The 23435-nt window shown below is 33.2% G+C and overlaps 1 protein-coding gene across 1 annotated transcript; it reads right to left on the bottom strand.

Annotated features, from left to right (window-relative positions):
* On the bottom strand, positions 1 to 2093 carry LOC120086017. Its single transcript, XM_039042412.1, has 3 exons — positions 995 to 2093; positions 691 to 883; positions 1 to 599 (listed from the first exon to the last, which is right to left on the bottom strand). The coding sequence occupies exons 1-3, from the start codon at positions 1430 to 1432 to the stop codon at positions 25 to 27; spliced, it is 1206 nt and encodes a 401-aa protein (XP_038898340.1). The 5' UTR covers positions 1433 to 2093; the 3' UTR covers positions 1 to 24.
* Between the last annotated feature and the right edge of the window lie 21342 nt (positions 2094 to 23435).

The raw sequence follows: 23435 nt of genomic DNA, 5'->3' as shown, positions 1-23435 counted from the left end.
ATCCAAAACTTTTTTTTTTCTCTCTCAAGATTTCTCTTTGAGAAGGGAAGCTAATCCGGTGACTATCTTAGCTCCTTTATCTATGCTCTTTGGCTTGATCGCAGGAGGTTGCCACGGGGGAGCAGTCCCCGTCGGCGGTTTATTTTCACCGGACGGCGATTCAGAATCGCCGGAGATGGACACGCTCGGGGTTGATTCCTCGCCGAATATCAACTCGAATTCACCGCAATCGGTGTCGGTTACCAGCGGGTCGTTTTGGATTGGGGGTTTGGTTTCTTCGGGTTCGGCCTTTGGAGCAGCGGTCGGGAGAGAGTCGGCGGTTCTGGTTGGAGAAGAAAGCCATTTGGCAAGCATGTACTCAGCTTTCCTCCATGGCGGAAAGTGCATTCCTTTCTTCTTCAGGCTCTGTCTTGCAGCATCCGATACGATGGATACAATTTGTCCGAGACGATCCGATTTTCCGACGAAGACGTATGGCAGCGTCTGAAGGATGGCCTTATATGTTCCTGTGGAACGAGCAATCTCGAATTCCGACCTAAAATCAATGTCAACAAGCAATCGTTCTCCATCCAGAATCACATCCACGTATTCGTATTCACCTAAAACAGAATTGATATTGAACTTAGGAATTGAAATTTAAGAATTAGTGTAAGAAATTAGGGTTTGGAAGGGGGGAAGTTGTGTTGGTACCAGCTGGGAAAGAAGGGGATTTCTCCCATTTTGATTTGCAGATGGAAGAATTGTAGCCGAGAGATGAGAGAGCATCGGTTACGATTCTGCGTAGATCGTCTTTACGTTTGTGAATTTTGTTATGCTTTTCGACAATTTTCGAAGCGTCCGCCAAGAGATTTCTCTCCGTAACGCTCGTGCAAGGAATTAAACCCTGTAACAAAATGTTGTTGTCAAATAAACTATGAAGAAGCTCGAATCCCCAAATTTGGAGTTTTCAGTTAAAGGAGGAAGAAGAGGAAGAAAAGAAATGTGGAGCAATTACCTTGAGTATATCACATGCATCGCCACCTGATGATCCGGAGGTGATCGATTCCCCAAAACCCCCAAATACATCGAATTCGTCGTCGGAGCTATCATTGCTATTGCCGTTGAAGCAATTGCAGCGATTGCGACCATACTTCACGGTTGCCGGTTGCTTTTCGTTGTTCTCCTCAATGAAATTTTGTACCATCTTATCCAAGCAAACCGAGCTTGGCTCCAACTCTGTCCCTCCTCCTCCATCTTTGCTGCTAAACTGAGCTGGTTCTCCGACAATAATCGGCTTTTCAACCGCAGCAATTCTCAGAACGCTCGGGAATGGCCGATCAAAAAGTCGCCTCAGTCGCGATTTGAACACAGGCTTGGCCGACTCAGTACGAACCTGTTCTCTCACCGTCTGAACATCGATATCAATCGGTTGGATCTTCATCGGAAAAGGCATGACCGAGAAGAAACGAACAAAAGGGTTAAAGAAAAAAAAAAGGACAGTACAGATTTGCTCCGGTGAAACTCCCTAACTACGCCTCCTGAAACTCTCCTCTGTGCAGCTCAATTTCCAGAGACTAATGACAAACACGGTCTGGCATTGAAATTCACGACTCTCAGAAGCTAAATCACGGAGAAAAATCGGAGAAATGAACTCCAGATACTTGCATGTACAATCAGAACCTCCCAGTCCCATTCAGAACACGAAAAAAAAAAAAAAAAAAACCAAACAGCTCCGGATTCAATGTCAGCTACTCCACGCTCAGAATATCCGTGCAGCGATCGAAAGTAAAAAACCACCGAAAAAATATATATACAAAGACCGAAAGAGAAAATACCTCCGGGAAAATGCTGGAGTACAGAATAAGGAAAGGAAAAAGGAGAGGGGGTTTATCTCAGAGATTTTTCGTGAAAAACATGACGACGATGATCGGAGAAAGAAACAGCAAGTCCGGATCTGAAGGGGAGGTTGATCGGAAAATTCATCTTCCGACAAGGAGGTCGTCGGAGAAGATGGAATGGGAGAGAATGGTTTTTGTGAAGAAGAAGAAGACTGGTGGTCCTGAATGGGAATGGAGCGAGTGAGAGTAATGTAGTGGGGGAGAAAACCGGGCCGGGGATTTTATAAGGAAATAGAAGAAGATGGGTTGCTGAGTGGACAAAATATTTGCCACGTGGAGTCCTACATGGCAGTAATAATCCTGAAATTGGCAGTTTGCTCGCGTGACAATTATTGCACGCAGTTTGGGTCCATGGAGATGGGCCAGATAGCGATACGTGTCGCGTGAGTGAAGTGGTGGGTAGTTTTCTTTTTTTCTTTTTTTTTTTTTAAAAAAATTGTTTTTAGACATTAATTTATCCGTGGTAAAAAAAGGAAGTGAAAATCCAAAAACACCCCTCCACTAGTATGGAATATCGGGTAGATGCCCCTCGTTTTCCGTGGATATCGAAAATCATCGAAAGGGGGATCGTGGCAAATGAGCAATTTTCCCTTGTTTTTTTAATTATTAATTGTTTTTAGGCGAAGTGGGGAACGACGAAAATGGGGCAAAGTTTACGGTGTTAGCAAAAAAAATTTTACTCTCGAGAAAAATAAAATTGATATTAACTTTTTTTTTTTTTTCTTAGGAAGACGTTGAGAAAGCGATTTTTATAGAGATACTCGTTTATAGTATTATTTATTTTAAGAAAATGAATTCTTGGTACAGTCTCGTGTTTCGTAACAAATCATAAAAGTACATATATAGTTGAAGCTTCAGAACTTTCAACAGAGTTTTCAAAATAAATAAAAGAGAAATTACCATTTTGGTTTTCAAATTTTGATCTAATTTTTATTTGATGTCTAAATTCTAAAAATATTATATTTATAATTGTTAAGTTTTGAATTTGATTTATTTTTTTTTTTTTAGATTTTAAAATGTTGGAACTTTATTTTTTTAAGTTTTATTTTCATTTGATCTCTAACTTTTAAGATTTACATTTTTAACTTCAATTTTTTAATAAATACTCAATTACAATTTTTAGTATTAATGTTTATTTATTAATTAAAAAATAAAAAATAAATATAATTGATTTAGTTTCACTATTTTTTTCATCACTATTAAAATTAATTTTAGAAATTCATTTCATAATTATTTTAAATTAATTAATAAACATTAATACTAAAGACTAAAGTAAATATTTAGTAAAGAAAAACGAGTTTAAAAGTATAAATCTTGAAATCCAAGAACCAAATAAAAACAAAACTCAAAATCTTAAGGGTAAAATTGAAATATTTTGGAACTAGAGACAAAAATGAAATCAAACTCAAAAACTAAAACCTACATTTGAAATTCAAGGGGTGTTTATGTGTCACAATCGCATTTTCCGAGACTTCATTGTGCTACACTTGTTCCCGCTCACGAACAAGTTAGCCAATTCAAATACGGACAGCCGATGGCACACCGAGTGCCTCTCGCAACCTCCACCCCCGTTTTAGAGAAAACACTTTTAGAAAACGGGTTTGGAGAAAAGGTTTTCGCAAACAGTTTGATTGTAAGAATAGAGAAGAGAAAGATTGTAGTAGGCTAGAAAGCAATAAACAACAACAACTTTATAACATACTACTCCGGGTATAGGGAAGTGATGGTTAGTCTTATCCCCATATAGTGCATTTTGAACAAAAACACATCCGCTACCCTTGCATATAGAAATGGGCGAGCGGTCACTCACTAAAAACAGTACATATAACCTAACTATCTAGCAAAATGAAACATAGGATGAGAGCATAGTAAAAAGAGGTGGAGGCGGTCATGCGACCATCGGCAACACGCCCTGGACAAGCATGACCGTGACATTCTCCTTCACTCAATTGGTTGACGTCCCCATCAACCGACTCTGCTCGAACTCAACAAATTGTTGAGCAGCTGCCTTTGAGGCCTTCCATGCGCTCCCAACGAACTTCTCTGACTTGGAGGCTTATCCACGTCTCCAAGAACTCTTCCCAGCTTGGTCCTGGTCCTTCCACTCTATCGCTCTTTCCCGCAAGTCTCTCGTTGACTTCTTCTCCTGCATTCTCTTCGTTGTGGCCTGCAAACAGGTCACCACCCTACATCTCTCCTTGGCATGGTTGGGATGATAGGGTTTCAGTCTAGTTACATGGATGACAAGATGAATCTCCATCCACGATGGTAAATGCACCTGATAAAAGGTTTTCCCAACCCTTTCAATGACTTCCACTGGCCCCTTAAAGTTGCTCACGAGGTGATGTTCTCTTTGCCCTCGACTTCGAAACTCAGGCACAAATTTACTCGAACCCAGTCTTTTGGTAGGAACTCTCGGTGTCTAGGCTTTCTTCTTCTTCTTCTCTTCCTCTTTGGAGTCGGGAACTTGTGTAAACTGTCCGGTTCAACGACACGACACTGCTCCAAGATGACTTGTGGGTAAAGTCCTTCTCCAACTGGAGGGTCGAGATCATCCTTATCCCCTTCGGCTGTCTAATCTCAGTATGCACAACAGTGGGCGTAGACCTGGTGATCACTAGACAGTTGGTGAGGGGTATCAGTATTACCTTATGCTCAAGTAAGAACTTTATTCCCAACACCACATCAAAGTCATCCATCTTAACGATCACAAAATCGACAGGGCTACTCCAGTCCCCCAACTTTACGACTGTTTTCTTTTCCATTCTTGTAATCAGCAAGGCCTCAGAGTTCAATGCTTTCATTTTATCTGCCCCTCCTTCCCAACGAAGTTTCAGCCATCTGGCTTCTATTTCGGACAAAAAATTATGGGTGGCCCCCGAATCGACCATGGTACTTTTGGCCGATCTATGGTTGATCCAAGCATCAACATACATCAGTCCACCTCCGTGGGATCCCTTTTCTTCTCCTACATCCTTTTAGAGGGCAGCTAAATATCTTAGGACCCCAACCCATGGGGTTCTATCTTCTTCTGCTTACACATTTTTGTATTCTACCTGAACAACTTTGCCTTTCCAGTCCGAAGCTAATGAGGCTTGGAAAGTATTAAAGGCGGCTCGTTCCGGACATTCGCTCGCCTTGTGCAGACCCTTACATATATAACAGGATAAGGGCCGATAAAAATTCTTCTGATTCTGCCCCCGCCACGTATTTCCAGTCATCTGTTGAGGAGGTCTACTATCCCCCATTGTTATCTTTATCTCACCCACTATTTCTCGATGGGCTCAAACCGTTGCTCTTTCTCCCCCTATTAGGGGATCTCGAGTGTTGTTTCATCTCTTGAGATTCATCAATCAAGTCAAATAACCGTTCGACCGCTGTGTATGCGGCTGGGAGATCTTGTATTCTCTACTCATACAGTTTTGTTTTTGCCCACGGTTTCAGGCCTTCGATAAAACATAAAATTTTGTCTTTTTCGAACATGTCTCTTATGTCTAACATCAATCTGGAAAATTGTTTCACGTAGTCCCTAATATTATCAGTATGTTTCAATTCCCGTAGCTTGCGTCTTTGCCAAAATCTCAACATTTTTTGGGAAGAACTGAGAACACAACTCTTGTTTCAGTCTCTCCCACGTGTCGATGGTACACCGTCCCTCTTGGACATTCATAAAACGGGACCTCCACCATAACTTCGCATCCTCTGCTAGGTGCATCATCGCTAGGGTGATCTTCGACTCTTCAGTCGTTGTGTTCGTAGCTCTGAAGTACTGTTCCATGTCAAAGATAAAATTTTCTAGTGCCTTTGTGTCGCGAGCCCCACATAAGAGCTTAGGCTTGGGTACTTTTACCCTGTTGAATTGGGCTACACCCTCGACTGGGGCTTGATTTCCCACCGCTCTCATGGTGAGGTTAATTTTTGCACTAATGTCCGCAATCTCTGCCCGGATGACCTCGATGGTGGCTCGAAAGTCCTTAGACATTTCGGTCACCATCTGAATGATCGCTCTCTGCGAGTTGTCTAGTTATTTGGCACACTCTTTTATTGGGGCAACAGAGTCCGACGAACCATCTTCATGCTCAAGAGGCCTATCCATTGTAGTTTTTGCCTCTAGGGTTTCAAACCTTGTCAACAATTCCCTGACGGGCATCCCGTCTAAGCGACCAACCACCACATCAATTTTATCGGCCTTGTCGGTGATTTCCTGTAACCGAGTCTCTAGGAACCGAACCTGATTAGGGACTTCTATTAAATAGAGCATTTGCTCTTCAATCTCGACCAATCGGTCAACATGGGACTTGCCCAACTACTAGGGGTGTACATGGATTGGGTTGAGGGTGTTTTTTGGACCAACCGAAAATTTGGAATGGTTGGGTTGGCAACCTTATAACCTAAATAAAATCTCTAAACCAACCCAACCCAATCCAACTCAACCCTTAAAATTCGGGTTGGGTTGGGTTGGGTTGTCGGATTATAACTTGTTTTTTTTCTTCTTTTTAACTAAAAATATGTAAATTTATATACAATACATGAGTAATAACTAAAATCTCATACAATTCAAATGCTAAATACCAAATATCTAAGATATTTATTGCAAACTTCAAATAGAGACAGATATCATAACAATTTTAAAAGAAAAATATTTACAAAGTAACCAAAATTTAAACAAAGAGAAATATATATAGTAAATTTTATTTATATATATAACATTCGGGTTGAGTTGGGTCAACCCAATTTTTTTTAGCCAACGCACGACCTAACTCAACCCAACAAAAATAGAAGAAGTTTAACCCAACCCAACCCAAAAACAAAACTAACCCAACCCAACCCTTATATTTTAGGTTGAGTAGTCCAGGTTGTTCGGATTGTCAGGTTATTTGAACACCCCTACCAACTGCTTCGTAGCAGACATGGTCACAGCTTCTTAACTCTACGAGCCGACTTGGCTTTATACCAACTGTCACAATCGAACTTTCCAAGACTTCATTTAGCGATTGTGCGGCACTTGTTCCCGCTCACGAACAAGTCAACCAATTCAAATACAGACAGCCGATGGCACACCGGGTGTCTCTCGCAACCTCCGCCCCTGTTTGAGAGAAAACGGTTTTAGAAAACGGGTTTGGAGAAAAAGTTTTCGCAAACAATTTGATTGTAAGAATTGAGAAGAGAAAGATTGTAGTAGGCTAGAAAGCAATAAGCAATAACAACAACTTTATAGCATACTACTCCAGGTATGGGGAAGTGATGGTTAATTTTATCCACATATAGTGCATTCTGAACAAAAACACATTCGTTACCCTTGCATATAGAAATGGGTGAGCGGTCACTCACTAAGAACAGTACATATAAACCTAACTACCTAGTAAAAGGAAATACATAGGATGAAAGCATAGTAAAAAGAGGTGGAGGTGGTCATGCGGCCATGGGCAACACGCCCTGGACAAGCATGACTGTGATATCTAGAGTACCAGCTTGAAGTGGGTGGAGCGGGTTATTATAGACCATTCCATGTTTGGAACACCAATTATAATACTTGGTGTTTCTAACTATTATAATCTATGAAGTATGGACACAGATACGGTTACATGATACGGATACGATCGGATACGACGATTCGTCAATTTCTAAAAAACTAAGACATAGATATGTCTAAGGATACGTCATTTTATATATATATTTCTAAAAAACGAGGATACTGATACATTGAAGATACATTTTCTTTGTCTTAAAAAAATCTAGGATATAGATAAATTTAACATATGAGTTAATAACAATAGCACAAAATAGAATACAAACACTGAAATGCAATTAAAAAAAAAACAACTTCTAAGATGTTGAAGTACAATAATTAATAAAATGCAATAGAAAAGTGAGAAGAAGAAGAAGATTAGATGGAGAAGTATGAAGATAAACGAATAACTTCTTCATTGAATTGTTGAAGATATTCAAATGGTTTATATTTTGGTGGACTTTGTGGGGACTCAAATGTGAAGATGAAGACTAGATGATTCTAAGGTTTGGTCTTTTATTTATTTTTTTCCCTTTTAGTTTTCAACTCGAGTAGTGAGCTTTTTAAATAGGTTGCCTAGTTTTAGATTGGAAAAGATTAGATGAGTTGCTTGTTTTTTTTTTTTTTAAGTACGCATAGAAATAGATATGTCAAATCACGTGTCAGATACTTATCTAGGAAGTATCGGTATCTGATACGGATTTTTTACCTCGCATGAAGTATCTATACTTCATAGATTATAATTTACAATTAATTACAGTATTACTATTTGAAATCTTTCCTTACTATGATTTTTACAATTAGTTACAGTGTTTACTATTTCTTACTCATCATCTCTTTCCCACTCTACTACAAAGTTTATTATTTTTCCTACCCATACTAAAAGATTATGCACTCCAAACACATATTATTATAACTCATACTAAAATCGTCTACATCCAAATACAATTTATTATAACACATAGACTATAATAATCACAAACTACAATAACCAACTCAGCACCCCAAATGCTCATTTAGATATTAAATTAAAACTAGATCCAAAATCTATGAACGGTATTTTACCTAAATAAAATAAAAGGCTTTGGGTAGATCAATTTTATAATTTTCTTTTATAATTTAAGGTCATGTTTGGTAACCATTTGGTTTTGGGGTTTTTGTTTTTGAAAATTAGCATATTTCATCCATATTGCATATTTCTTAAATACAATGGTTGAATTCTTAGCCAAATTCTAAAAACAAAACTACTTATTGAAAACTAGTTTTTTTAGTTTTCAAAATTTGGCTTAGTTTTTTAAACTATTGGTAAAAAATAGATAACAAATGAAGAAATTTAGATGTTGAAGTAGTGTCCATAAAATTTTGAAAAACAAAATGATTAACAAACGGTACCTGAAAAATCGATTTTGTTTTACCATATATAAATTTTTTCTTAATATTTAGTTGAAAAGTCATTTTCATCATCATATCATATACGCACATGAATTCAAATATTTTTAGATTCTGATCCAGGAGGAAAAATTTTCGGTTGGTCTACCTCATCAACCTTCAAACAAATAAATGTTTAATTAGTTTTCCTATATAATATGGGGAGGAACCAAAAGGTCAAACATTGAATTTTCATAGTGAACTAAAAGATAATGAAGAGGATGGATTCAAATTTAGTCCATTGAAAAATCTTGAACTAATGGATGAATGATCCAACATTAAATTTTAAGATAATAATTGAGAAAACTTTCTTTGTTGTCAAATATTTCTATTGTATCTAATGAGAACTTTAGATAACTTATTTTCATATTATAACCTAAACCAAGTACATAATTTAGGTTATCTCTAAGGAAAAAAAAAAAGTACATAATACTGATGATATGTCAAATTTCTCTTAAATTTAATAGGAAAATTTTGACAACAATAATCAATACAAAACTCTCTATAGGGTTTATAGGCAAAATTGACCATAGGATGTATTATAGAGCAAGTGCAAAAGTTCTAGAAATCAAGGAATTATAAAAAAGTGTTTTTTTTTTTTTTTTTTTAATCAGTTCAAGAATATACAAATGAGAAGAATGAACGTCTAATATACGATTGCTATTTGAGACAACATAACAAACTCAAATACAATCTTCTTCAACAAATCGAAGGAGAGGATTGTTGGAATAAATTAGATGTGACTATTTAATATTTAAGGTTACATCCTTTCAATTCTACGACATTCTTTCCTGAATGAGTGTGTCTTTTTCATTTTTTAACAAACTTAAGGGAGAGGCATAACTATTCGGATGACTAGTAATTAGTTTATAAATATATATATATCTTCTCCTAATTAGAAGTTCACTTTTTCATGAACACTATCCTCCCTTGAAAATATTTCTCCAATTTAAAAGTTGCCGAAATTTAGTTTACTCCACAAAGTAGGCTTTGTTTGATTTTGTGGACGAGATGTTGAATCTATAAAAAAAATAATTTGTTTTATTTCGAGAGATAAATTACTCTTGAAACTCAGACATTATAATAAGTAAAATTGTCTTAAAAAAAAACATGAATTCATTGGACTTAGATTATATATATAAGGTTACTAATTTTCTGAATTTATGTAATATTATTCTTATAATATCAACTAGGAAAAGAGTCCTCCAATACTTATTATACGATGCACTCGACGATTTTTAAGCAAGAGCATGAGGCACCTCATTTTGCTCACTCTAATATGATCCAAAAATGACCAAATACCTCTAGCCTCCCACTAATAAATCTAATTTAGGAATGAACAAAAAAAATCATGTATCTCCAATGTTTTGAAAGAGAATTATTGGGTGATATTTGATGGGGGTGGAGTTGATATGTGGGCTAAATAATGAAAATGAATAATGGTTAAAATAAAATATGGAAGGCTATGGTTTTGGTATGGGTTATGTGATTTAATTATTAAAGAGATGGAGAAGGTTTTAATAAAGGGTGGACATAGGCTACGGGGCCAGGTCGCGGTCAGTGCATATAGGTAGTCAACATTCCTCATGACTGTGGACCGGCTTCCCCGGACCGCTAACACATGGGTCCGTACGTGGTCCGGTTTGGGCCCCTATTTGGTTCCCCACAAATTAACTTCTCTTCCCTCCACTCTCATTATCTTTTAACTGCCCCTTCATTTACAACCTCAATTTTCTTTGTTCATTCTAAATTTTAAGTTTTGTTCACCTACTTTTGAATTTCATATTCGTGTCGAATATTTTATTTTATATTATTAAATTGTCAAATTTATAATCATTGAGGTGTCCAATTGATTGTTATGGTTAGTAGCTATTGTACTTGATAGGTTATAATAGTTAGTATTTGGAGTGTAAACTATTTTTGTTTGGATAGAAAATAGTAAATATTGTAGCAAATAGAAAAATAGAGAAGGAGTAACAAACAATAAATGAAAAAAAAACTTAGGTGCTCCTTAGTTGCATCCAAATTATTGTCCAATAAAATTTTGCTAGTGTCATTTTTGTTTTTTTAAAAGATTTTTTTTTTTTTTCTAATTCTATTTTTGTGTAGCTTATAAGTGGGCAGTATAAGGGCTAGACACTTAATCATTGCTCATAGTAAATACTGTAGCAAAAAATGTTTTGAAATAGTATTTGCTATACTTAATTGTAAGTTATAAATAATTGTATACACTACTATTATGTTTGGTGTCCCATTGAATGAGTTATAATAACCTACTCCACAAACTTCTATTCGGTGTCCCAAACGACCCCTTGTTGAACAAAAAGTTTAAAACTCAGTTACTCAGGTTATAATGATGCAGCTTGGAACTCCAATATTCCTTCCATGGGTTGGAGCTCCATCTTGAAAAATAGCGATGGAGTATTGAATCATTGATGGTTGGAGCATTTAAAAAGCTCACTTATAGCTCCTCTTACTAAGCTGTTGGCCATCTTAGAAGGTTTAAAGTTGGCTTACAATCAAAGAATATCTCGGATCGTAGTAGAGACAGATTGTATCCAAGCTTTAAATGTTATTGACAAATCATATCTTCTTTGAACAAAACATTTTGGTGGCTTATAAAAATTTGGGGTTTATCTCTAAGGTTTGAGAAAACTTCTTTCCAGTATATAAAAAGGAAATGTAATCTTGTAGCTGACTGCTTAGCTAAAAAACTAAGAATTCGCTTGTATCTGATATATGGCTCAATTCCTTCCCTTGTTGGATAAAGTCTTTAACTATAAATGACTCAGTAAATTTTACCTAAATGGCTAAATAAAATTTCTATTATTCTTAAAAAAGAAAAAAGAAAAAAGAAAACATCAATAGACACCTAAACTCGAAGAGTTGTATCCCATCAACAGACATTTAAACTCAAATGTTACGTTTTTATACATTGACACAAGAACAAATACACTAATTAAATGTGTAACCACTTGTACCCGTCAACATAAGGTTGCATCTCTATTGTTCTAATATCGCTCAATAGATACCAAATGAAAAATTGTGTCCTAGAGATGGAAGGGCAAAATAGTCATTTACTAAAAATGTAGGGGCAAAAAAGAGAACAAAAATTCTGCTACTTTCCTCATTTTAATATAATATAGATGGATATTTACTAATCAGGTTAATCAATAAAAGACGTTTCCATCTAGAGTGTTTTTTTTAATATATAAAAATATTCAATTGAAAATATTAGAACAGTTTTGTAATAAAAATGTTGGGATCCATTTGATTAGTAATCCGAATACATAAATTTGAAAATAGGAAATATTAAAAAAAAATAGAGTTTATTTTGTGGGATTCCAAAATTAGATTTTAATTTAAATTATTATTAAAATATATTTGATAATATATTTGTATTATAAACCATAAAAATAGTTTTAAATACCAAACACGTATAAAGAAACTATTGTTCATTAATTTATGAACATGTATGTTAAGTTATACTTATAAATTTTGTATATTTATTATTTACAATATCATATAATTTCTTTATTTTTGTACAACAATTACAATATCATATAATTTATACTATATTATGTTATACATGTTTAACTTAACAATAGAATGAATTTATATGAAATACTACCTTTATCAAAGTTTTAACCAGTTTTTTTTTTAAAAAAATGTAATTCGACATTTTAAAATTTTAAAAGTTGGATACACGAAAAATGTTTACCTATGAGGGCTAAAAAAACTCATCATTTCCTCTTTAAAATGCAGGGGTATTTTTAGTATTTTGAAAAGCTCTGACAATACATCATATATAGTTTTTATATTTTTCACAATGAGATCATCGTTTTAGAAAATAAATACCAAAATGAATATTCATTGAATTTGAAAAAATAAGTCATAGTTCACAATAAAATCTCTAACCAGTAAAAATTTAAAATAAAAGAAATAAAAACTAAAAGTTGTTGAAGTGAAATTTAAGTCGTCATTATTATTATATTGAAACAATGTCTTCATTAAATTGTTGGGTCGTTAACTCAAATCTTAACCAAAGCTACGTGTTTTCTAAATTTTATCCAAACTCAACTTAGTGTAATGTGGTATATATTGTAGTTAAAATGGAATATAATCATTTATAATAGCACGCGGACAAGCATTTAAAAGTATGAAAAGAGAAGATTTACGCAACCATATTTTAACTAGCATAAAAGTGGGGTGTTCAAATTATCTCAATCTTGGATTGGATTATCAACTTATTTGGGTTGGGTTGGATTGTGTTCAAATAAATGAAATTTTTTAGTTAAGTTGGTTCAAGAGTTGACTTAAAGTAACCCAAACCAACCCGATCTTATTATTTTTTTTTACTTATGATACAATTATATATACACATATATTTATTTATTTATTTTATTTTATTATTTTTTAGATAATTTATTCTCTAACAACTCATAACAATATATTTTTTTAACATTTTAGAACGAAAATTTGCATTATATAAATTGAAATACAGTTGTTAGTCTTAATTTAATATATAAAAATAATTAAATCAAATTTGTATGTGTTAACATTTTACTTACTTTTAGAACAAAAAAGTAAATAAATGACCCAAACAACTTGAACCAACCCAACTCAACCAATCTTTCAGGGTTGGGTTCAATTTTTTAATAACGGTTATTTTAGTTGAAGAAATTTACAACCCGAACAATTGGGTTGAATCTAAAAAATACTTCAACTCAATCCGATCCATGAACTCTTACATAAGATATACACTTTTGTTAGGTCAAAGGTTCAAATCTTCGCTCTCAAATTTTTGTCAATGGTTCAAATCTTCGCTCCCAAATTTTTGTAGTAAAAGAAGTTTGAAAAGAAAGAATAAAATATTAAAAAAAAAAAGGAAAAAAAAAAGCTATAAAACCTAATAGATATATTAGTATGTGAGTTTGTTTCATGGGTATTTTAAATAACTTTTAGTACAATAATTTGTTCCAACTGTTCATCATTATTTTCTACATTTATAAGAAAACAAAGTTATAAATATGAAAGATTCCTCTTAACATGAACAACCTGTTTGAAATAGGTAAGTACATACTAATTCTCTTTTATTTCTATGATTATTTTCCACTAATTTTCCAATTTTTAGGAATATATCAAGTGTAATTTCTTGTGTTATTGGTTGTTGCAAAGTTGTTATTTATAAACTCTTATGTACTCATTGGCTATATATGCCACACGTCGATCATTAATGAGAGAGCAAGTTTGATTTACTTTGACTTGTTTAATACGGTATCGAATGAAAAAATAGGGTTTTGAATTTCCCTCCTTCTATAATGGTGGGAGAGATTTTTCACTTCCCACGATTTCCATCGGTTTACAGGCTACGAATGCTTCAATTCTTGAACAATATGCAAATCCATACTTCCTTCACCATTTGATAGTATGAACATCGTCTTGGTTTCCAATCTTCTAACAGAGACGAACTATACAACATGAAGTCAAGAAATAGTTATTGCTCTTATAGTCAAGAAGAAGATTGGATTTGTTAATGGTGCCATTCCTCGACCGACTGGAGAACTTCTAAGCTCTTGGATCATATGCAATGGAGTGGTCATTGCTTGGATCCTAAATTCTTTGTCCAAAGAAATTTATTCAAGTATTAAATTCTCATATTCTGCTCGAGAAATATGGTTAAATCTTTAAGAACGATATCAATGGAAAAATGGAGCTTGTGTTTATCAGATCCGTCGCGAGTTATTTAATCTTGTTCAAAATCAAGATTTCATTTCTACATATATCGCAAAACTTAAAGCACTCTAGAATAAACTTGTTTCTTACCGACCAACTTGCACTTGTGGACGATGCACCTGTGGAGACGTTAAAGATCTAACAACTTATTTTCAAATGGAACATGTAATGACATTCTTCATGGGTCTCAAAGAGTCATTTGCTCAAGTTCAAAGTCAGTTGTTACTTATGGAACTAGAACCAATTATTAATCAGGCTTTTTCACTGTTTGTTCAAGAGGTTGATCAACGTGCTGCTAATTGTGGAAATAATATGGTCCCTTCGATTGTTCCTACTGATAGTACTGTTGCTGCTATTTCCTTATTAGCAAAAATTTCATCTATTGAGATTGGATCTAATTCAACAAAAAATAATCGATCCACTAGATACAACACTAAGAAAGATCGCTCGATTTGCTCTTATTGTAGAAAGAAAGACCATGTTGTTGACCGATGCTACAAGGTTCATAGTTATCCTCCGGGTTATCATTTCAAATCCTCCAGTGATGCGTCTCCAAAAACAGAGACTTCCACTCCGCTGACTTCCTTAATTATTGAGCAACATCAACGGTTATTAAACATGCTTCAAAGTCATATTGCCAAGGCCAAAATAGAACCTTCAACATTTGAAACTAATCATGTTTCAGGTATTTTTTTCATCCTTTGTTCCACCATTTGATATTTGGATTTTTTTATTCAAGGACTTCTGCTCACAATTATTATTTGAAAGACAAATTTGTCTCATTATGATCCATTTCTGATGTATATGTTTCATTACCAAATCAGTCTCGAATTTTCGTGAATCTTATAGGCAATTTTCAACTTAATTTAGAAATATTGCTTCAAGACGTGTTATACCTACTATCATTCAATTTCAACTTGGTTTCCATCATCTTACTAACTGCACTTCTGCCTATTAAGATAATTTTTACTTATAATTCTAGTCTCCTTCAGGACATGTGCTCTTTGAGAATGATTTGGAAGGCTAATCAGTTGCAAGGTTTCGATATGTTTGAAGCTTCGTCCAAGCATGATATACTGCATAATAAGTCTGTTGTTGTTTGTAATTCTAAACATACGTCTTCTGTTTGGCATGCTATAATGAGACATCCATATGAAAAACGTCTATCGGCCTTGAAAAATATTTTACCTTTTGATTATGTAAAAGAAAGTTGTTCTGACAGATGCCTTATTTTCCCTTTGGCCAAACGAAAACGTCTTTCTTTTCATTGCAATAATAGAATGACTGAGAATAAATTTGATATTCACTGTGATATCTGGGGTCCCTATCAGGTCTCCTCTTATGCTGGCCACAGATATTTTTTTAACTATAGTAGATGATTTCTCTAGATATACTTGGTTATTCTTAATGAAACAAAAATCATATGCTTTAGTCATTGTTCCTTTTTGCATAAGTTCAGAATCATAATGCTTCTATAAGTGTTTTAGATTCGACAATGCCCCTGAATTATCCTTCATTGAGGTGTTTTTTTTTTTTTTTTTTTGCCTTTAAAGGAGATATTCATCAAAGAGCCCAACAAAATGCAGTTGTCGAGCAAAAACATCAACACTTATTAAATGTAGCAAAAGCTCTTCTTTTTCATTCACGAATGCCTTTATATTTTGGGGAGAGTGTGTTTTGACTGCTGCCTTTTTAATCAACCGCAATCGTTGAAAGAATTATAGGTCAATGATTCATTAGTGAGTTGGAAGGCCAAGAAGTAGTCCACAATTTCGCACTCCTCCCCTGAAGTAAAATATATAGGCAGTTGTAGCAACTACGAGTGAACTTTTATGGTTACAACAACTGTTGAAAGAATTATAGATCGATGTTCCTTATTCTTTATTAATATTTTGTGACAATGATGTTGGGTTTTATGTCCTAAAATTCGTGGTTTGTAAACATTAGAATTTATTCTGATAATTCAATAAAGTTGTTCTTGAATATATTGTTTTTTAGAAATCCAATAAACCTAAGTCCATTGACTATTATATGAGTACTTGAACTTTATGTGGAGACATACAAGTGGATTAGATTCAAGTAAATAGTCAAAATGATCTATAGTATATGAATAAGATTGAGTACCTTATTCTGGTAACATTATTTGATGCGGCCTAATCTGTAGTTATTACAAAGTGCTGTAAAGTGCTACATACGAAGTGATCCTAATTCGTGCATGTTGAGACATGAGGAGTGGGGGTGTCCTGTGCAAATGAGTTTTGTGCAAGATCGGACCATGAAACCTGTCACGCTTACTTTATAACACTGTTTATTTTTTAAGACTGACAATTTCAAAGCGATGACCTATGTAACTTAACCTTAATCCTGAGCTAACTATGAACTCCTATTTGTTCGGAATTATCCTTTGATTTGCAAACTGTGAGAGTAGACCAATTTTCTCTGCTCAATAAGCTTACCATTTTGAGGATAAGATCGGATGAATAGCTGGGAACATAGGGTATAAGAAGGAATTCACTTCTAACTGATTAGGGTTAGTAGAGAGGTTATTCCCTTTAAGTACTGATTCTGGGTCTTGAACAAGAGGCCTCACCCTCTCATTGGCCTAAGAGGGATTTGATTTGTTGATTGAATCACAAATCAATTGTTCATTAGGGGATCAATGGAACTCAAGAAACAAGAGGTAATTTTGGGGGTAAAACAGAGATTCGACCCAGCCATTATTACGAGCAACCTGTGAAGGGTTAACTTGCTAATCATGGTTATATCGAGTGGACATAATATATCTACAGTGAGAGGAGTTTAGTTATAGGCTTTAGTGGAATCACTCAATAATTAATAAATAGGGGTTAGATCGGTCTAATGAGTTTAGCTTATTAATCTCGGATCGTTGAAGCCCATGATCTGTAGGTCCGCGAGGTCCCCCTACTAGCTCGTACATGGGTACGCTCTAGGATAGCTTGAGAAATTAATTTGAAACGTTCAAATTAAACGGAATAAGAGAATAAATATTTAAATATGATTTAAATATATAAAGATGATTATTGTGCAAAAATTAATTTATGAAAATCCATTTTAAAATTAAAATGATTTAAAAGTCTTTTTTTTTTTTTTTTTTAAAAAGGAATATGGAAATTCGTTTTGCATGTTTGTACATAATGGAAAAAGAGTTTTCCCAATATCATCATCTTTATGCTCACACATAAATCATGATCTTCTCTACCTTGATTCTCCAAGCATGAGCTGCAAACCATGCACTCCATCTCTTTGCATGTTCATCTTGATATATAAAAAAGATTGGAGTTGTTGGAGAAGGAGATGAATACAGATGAAATACCGAATTTTGAGAGAAATTGTGGTGAAGAAGAAGCTGTCGTCTTCAACTTGCTGCTATGAGCTTCCCTTGTTTCTCCACATCTACAAGTTGTTCTTGAGTCCCACAACTCCGCCTAAAGCTCCAAGAGCATAGTAGGGAAGGCTTTGAGGTGGTTCACGTTGATATTAAGTGAAGACAGCAGCTGAACAACGATTTTCTTGAAGAGTTCTTCAAAGGTATGTTCTGAAAACCCATTTTTTTTATGAACAAGATGCTTTAGTTTTTTCCAAAATTAGTGAATTAGAATGCTTATGGATCCTGGATTCTTCCGCTGCGTGTTGTTGAACTTTAACAAATGATGCATTAATATTTTGTGACAATGATGTTGCCATCTATATGGCCACCAATCCAATATTTCATGAAAGAACCAAATACATTGAATTAGATTGTCACTTTATCAGGGAACATATTTTTAAAGGACTCATCAGACTTATACCTGTCAGAACTCTTTTGCAGTTGGCTAATATTTTTACCAAGGTAGTCCCTGCTCTTGTGTTTTGGTCTTTGTCGTCCAAGATGGGAGTCATAGACATTTCCACTCCATCTTGAGGGGGAGTTTTAGGAATATATCAAGTGTAATTACTTATATTTCTTTTATTGATCGTTGCAAAGTTGTTATTTATAAACTCTCATGTACTCATTGACTATATATATGCCACACGTCTATCATTAATGAGAGAGCAAGTTTTATTTACTTTGATTTATTTAATACCATTTAAAACCAAATATTTTCAATTTTGATACATAATTTTTTATATTCAAATGTTTGAGCTCCAATGAATTGAAGTTTTCTAATTTTTAAAATTTTCTCTTACTTTTGTAAAGAATTCTTACATCATCATAAAAAATTATGATATGAAGTACTTTTAGAATAAATCTTTTTGTTAATACTCACATAAAAGTTAATAAAACAAAGAATAAAAGGTTATCCTGCATATATATTTGAAAATAAAAATTCTTTTGTAATTGACCTTGAAAACTATTTCCTCTCTTAAAAATACACATACATGTACTTGTACTACTTTTGAAAGGTGTATATATATAATCTTTTTTTAGAACAAATACCTATATCTATTGCAAGTAACCCACATCCCAAGTTTTCTAGTATTTTTTCCCCCAAAGTATATTGCTTGCTTGCTTCTTTATCTTTTCTTTGCTTTTCTTTTCTCAAAAGCTCAAAAATTGAAACGAAAAAACAAAGGTAAAAATGAAATGAAAGAGAGATTAAGTAAATAATTTTAAAATAAATTGCTTTTGCTAAACTCTTTATTGAATTGTTTAGCCATTTAATAACCATTTTATTTTTTAAAATTAAGTCTATAGACACTATTTTCACCTCCAAATTTCTTCGTTTCTTATCTATTTTTCATCATTTGTTAAAAAACCAAGCCAAATTTTGAGAACTAAAAAAAGTAGCTTTCTAAAAAATACTTTTATTTTTGGAATTTGGTTAAGAATTCAAATCGTACTTAAGAAAGATGCAAATCTTTATAAGAAATATAAATGAAATAGATTTAATTAAATAAAAATAAAAAATCAAATGATTATCAAATACGACATTAGTAATTTGGTGTATTGTAACTCTAATGGGGACAAAGCCATTGATGCCACTTTAGTGAACTTCTTTTGATGATGTCTAATGAAATTATTGATTTCTTACTCTTTTTCTGAATCTCATCATTCTCTCTTTTTAAAGCTTTTGGGAACATGGGCTTGTCATTAGCTTTTGGACACTTTGAGATGCCTTCAATTTCACAATCTATTTACTTTTTTATGACTTTTAAAAGACAAATATCACAAAAATAAAATTAAAAAATACTGTAATTTTTCTTTAAAAAAATAAAAAATAAAAGCTGGGTATTTCCTTCCATATCTTTTTCTTTAGTGGGTAAGAATTAGAATTATTTTAGGATTTTAAAGGTCCTACCTTCATGATATTATACCCCCATTTTTCTAATCTTTTGTACTTTAAACCTTATTCCCTATATTAACCCAACATAAGGACCACAATTTTTTTTTTTTATTATTTATTATTTTTTTTATTTTTTTTTTTGCAGTACTCCAATTTGGTCCAATTTCTAAAGTCTAGCATATCACATTCTATTTCTTCATGTTGCTTTCGAGGACCTATATCTTTTGGTAGTTTCAATTAATCCACAATATATAAATATTTGTAGATTACATTTGTACGTTAAATTAATTAATTAATTAACTAACCAATTTAAACATATTACTATGATAGAGCATTTTTCATTATTTTATTACAATTTGCTTTAATATATACATGGTGATATTTAAATTTGCATATAATTTAAAATTGATTTGTTATAACATGTAAAAAAAAATTATCCTCAATGACATAAAATTTATTTTAAAAATACGTAAAATATAAGATCAAACACTAATAAATAATTTCAAGATATTTAGACTTTTAGCTAATTTTATATTTTTTTTATTAATTTGAGAAATAAATTTGCTTGACAATTATTTTCTCTAAACAACTATAAAATCATGGAAACACACCATTTTCACCACGAAATATCGTTGTTCATTTAATGTATTCGTATTATAGACAAAAAAGTAGTCGAAAACAACTATAGATATCGGTGTGAAATTGATCTTCGATCTTTACGCGTTATATGTTATGTTAGGAAAAAAAATCTAGAAATTAATGAAATTGAAAGGATAATAGGTCAATTGCAAAAAGAGGAAAAAAAAAACAAGAAAAGCTCATGAGATGACATTAGGTTATGCAAGCATGTGAGTGAAAATTTCCCAAATGGAAAGAAAAATTAAGAGTGTGAGGGAATAAGATTAAAGTAGATGAGTGTCATTTTCCATCAAAGTCATCACAGTTGGAGGAAATTATTTGTTTATTGAGCCCTTTATTTTATTTCGTTGTGAATTGAGTGCTGGGCCCAATGGGCCTACCAAATGTCTATATTTCATGGCAGATGAGAGGTCAAATCTTTGTGGTGGCACCCTCAATAATTATAATACTTATGTATTCACAAAGAATTTGGGTTATTTTCTACTCAGCTAATCATCTACTTGAGTTGAGCAGCATTATTAGGTATATTTCAATATCTATTTGTAATTGTTAAATTGTAAGTAAGTTCTTATTTCTCAAGCTTTTATGACATTTCAAGTTGAATTAAAATGTTTGTAGTAGAATAATATGTCTATCATACCCTTTCTTATGTGAGAATGGAGTTTGATGTGTGGACTTTTGAGAAACAAATTTAATTAGTAAGTTTTAACTTTAACTGTTTAATTTCATCAGAAATAAGTAATGAAGTTAATCCTTAAAAATCAAAATTTGCTAACAATCTAGCCAACAAATTACATATAATATGGTAGAAAGCGAGTCTAATTTAGTGGTGATTAACATGCATGCACTCTCTCTCTTGAGATCGGAAGTTTATCCTTTATTTCTTTAATTGTACGTACTAAAAAGATAAATTACATATAATGCAACTAACAAATTAAAACAATGACATTCAATAAAGCCATGAAAATGTTGAAACTTAAATATGAAAATAGTCAAACCTAGACACAAAAATCAAGTAGCTAGGTAAAAGACCTCATGTCACCAATAAGTTGTTTAATTAAAGCCCTCAAAAAATTAATGCAATATTATGACTAGAAAACAAAATGCTTACTTAGTATTGTCCGATCACACAATAATGCTCATAGTTAGTTATATATAGAAAAAACCTTAACTTGTTGAATGTAGTTCAGACGTCATATATAGGGTTTAAAATTCTAATATTATCAAAAGGCAAGTACATACCTTTTATTAGTTCAACAATTGCAATGGTGGATATTCAATTATAAAAATTTTAAATGATGATTGATGCCTTATCTCATAAAATATATTCAGATTGACTGCTTGACAAAGAAATGATACCTTGTCTGAAGTTGAAAGTCATCTCATATATTTTTTTTTTCATAAAATAGTTAAATTAGAATTTTAATAATTATATTAAAAGAAAGAAAAAGTAAAACATTCTAAATTTGAAAATGCCTACTTTTCAAATTGCATATTATAATTCTAAGGTAGGAATACAATAAAAGACAAAACTATACCTTACCACAACCACAAGGTCCTTATTATTTTTTTCCCCACCTAAAATTTTAACATTACAATTTACATTTTGAAAAAGAAAAATAATAAAAAAAAAAATGGTGAATGAATAAAGTGCACCCAAAAATTCCAACCCAATCCACCAATCATAATGTTGAAAAAAATTGGATATGACAACATTGTTAAAATAAGTGAATAAATAATATATACAAGACCATGTACTTGAAAATGACATAATAAAAGTTCAAAACGTCGACGTTGCGGAGGATCCCACTAGCCACTAAGGAAGCTACCATCAAAATATAGTAAAGAAAGTCATTTTCCATACAACCACCAAAACCAAATTAAAGTGCCAATTGGTTAATCCTATTTGTCAATGCCCTAAAATTTTTCTCAATCTGTTGGCCTACCTCATCCCTTCACATTTTCCCTCATTTAATTTACTTTTATTTTGGGTTTGTTGTACTTTGAAGATTTCCATGAGCAGTGAAAAAAAGATCATCTCAAATTACAATCATAGATGAACATTACAAATTACAGCCATAAACAAAACATGCGGTTATACAATCAATATAGAAATTACAGCATGATAACTACAAATGAACAAGGTGAAAGCTACAAACATTTGTAGACTTGTCTCCACGCTCCTTGCTCAAGAACGCTCGAACACAGCAACCTCAAACGCTCGAACAACACGACCGCAACACTATACGAACACTTCACACTCGTCCTCAACGATCGCCTCGATCACAAACATCTCAGCAACACGAACAGCCTCCACAAAACCTCGACGGTGTCGAGTTGAGTATGACACCACCAAGTAGGTTACCTTGGTATTCTCGATGTGAGAATCCAGAGTGTGGGTTTGTGTGGACTTGGTATGAGGCAGACGAAGGAGGATTCAACAATCGTGTACATGACTGGTCAAGTGAGAAAAAACAGAAATCTATCGCATGGGTCGATGCCCAATCATTTAGCTAAAGCTAAGCGATCTTCTAGCAAAAGCTAAGTGATCGTTTAGGTCATCGTTTAGCTCAATGTCTATCGCCTACAAAATACTACACAATCGTTTACTTTGCTCAAGCTGTCGCTTAGTAAATCTGTATTTACTTGACAAGTTTTCGTGAGTTTCTTTTTGCAAGAGAAATCTTAAAACAATTTTGCAACATTTTGTATAAAAAAAAAAACTAAAATTAGGAAAACAGTTTTCCTTTTAACTCACAGTTACCATGAACCACTAATAACCTCCCACTCAATTGGTTATTAAAGAAAAAGAATTAATTATCCAATAATTAATATTATTATAAATATAAATGATAACCAACTTATCATACTATATTTATAACCTATAGTTTTAATATTTCATCTCATGAAACATATAAATCATAGTTTTTTTTTTTCCTATTTCATGGTACTTAATGTAAA

This window comes from Benincasa hispida, chromosome 1 (genome assembly GCF_009727055.1).
Source record: "Benincasa hispida cultivar B227 chromosome 1, ASM972705v1, whole genome shotgun sequence".
NCBI lineage: Eukaryota > Viridiplantae > Streptophyta > Magnoliopsida > Cucurbitales > Cucurbitaceae > Benincasa > Benincasa hispida.
The sequence above is the reverse complement of the archived record's forward strand: the minus strand, read 5'-3'. Positions and strand labels throughout refer to the sequence as shown.

Coding starts and splice junctions, on each gene's coding strand:
- LOC120086017 (XM_039042412.1), bottom strand. CDS start 1,432: ATGCCTTTTCCGATGAAGATCCAACCGATTGATATCGATGTTCAGACG. Junction 884..994: donor ATGCATGTGATATACTCAAG/GTAATTGCTCCA, acceptor ATTTTGTTACAG/GGTTTAATTCCTTGCACGAG. Junction 600..690: donor ATCCCCTTCTTTCCCAGCTG/GTACCAACACAA, acceptor ATTCTGTTTTAG/GTGAATACGAATACGTGGAT.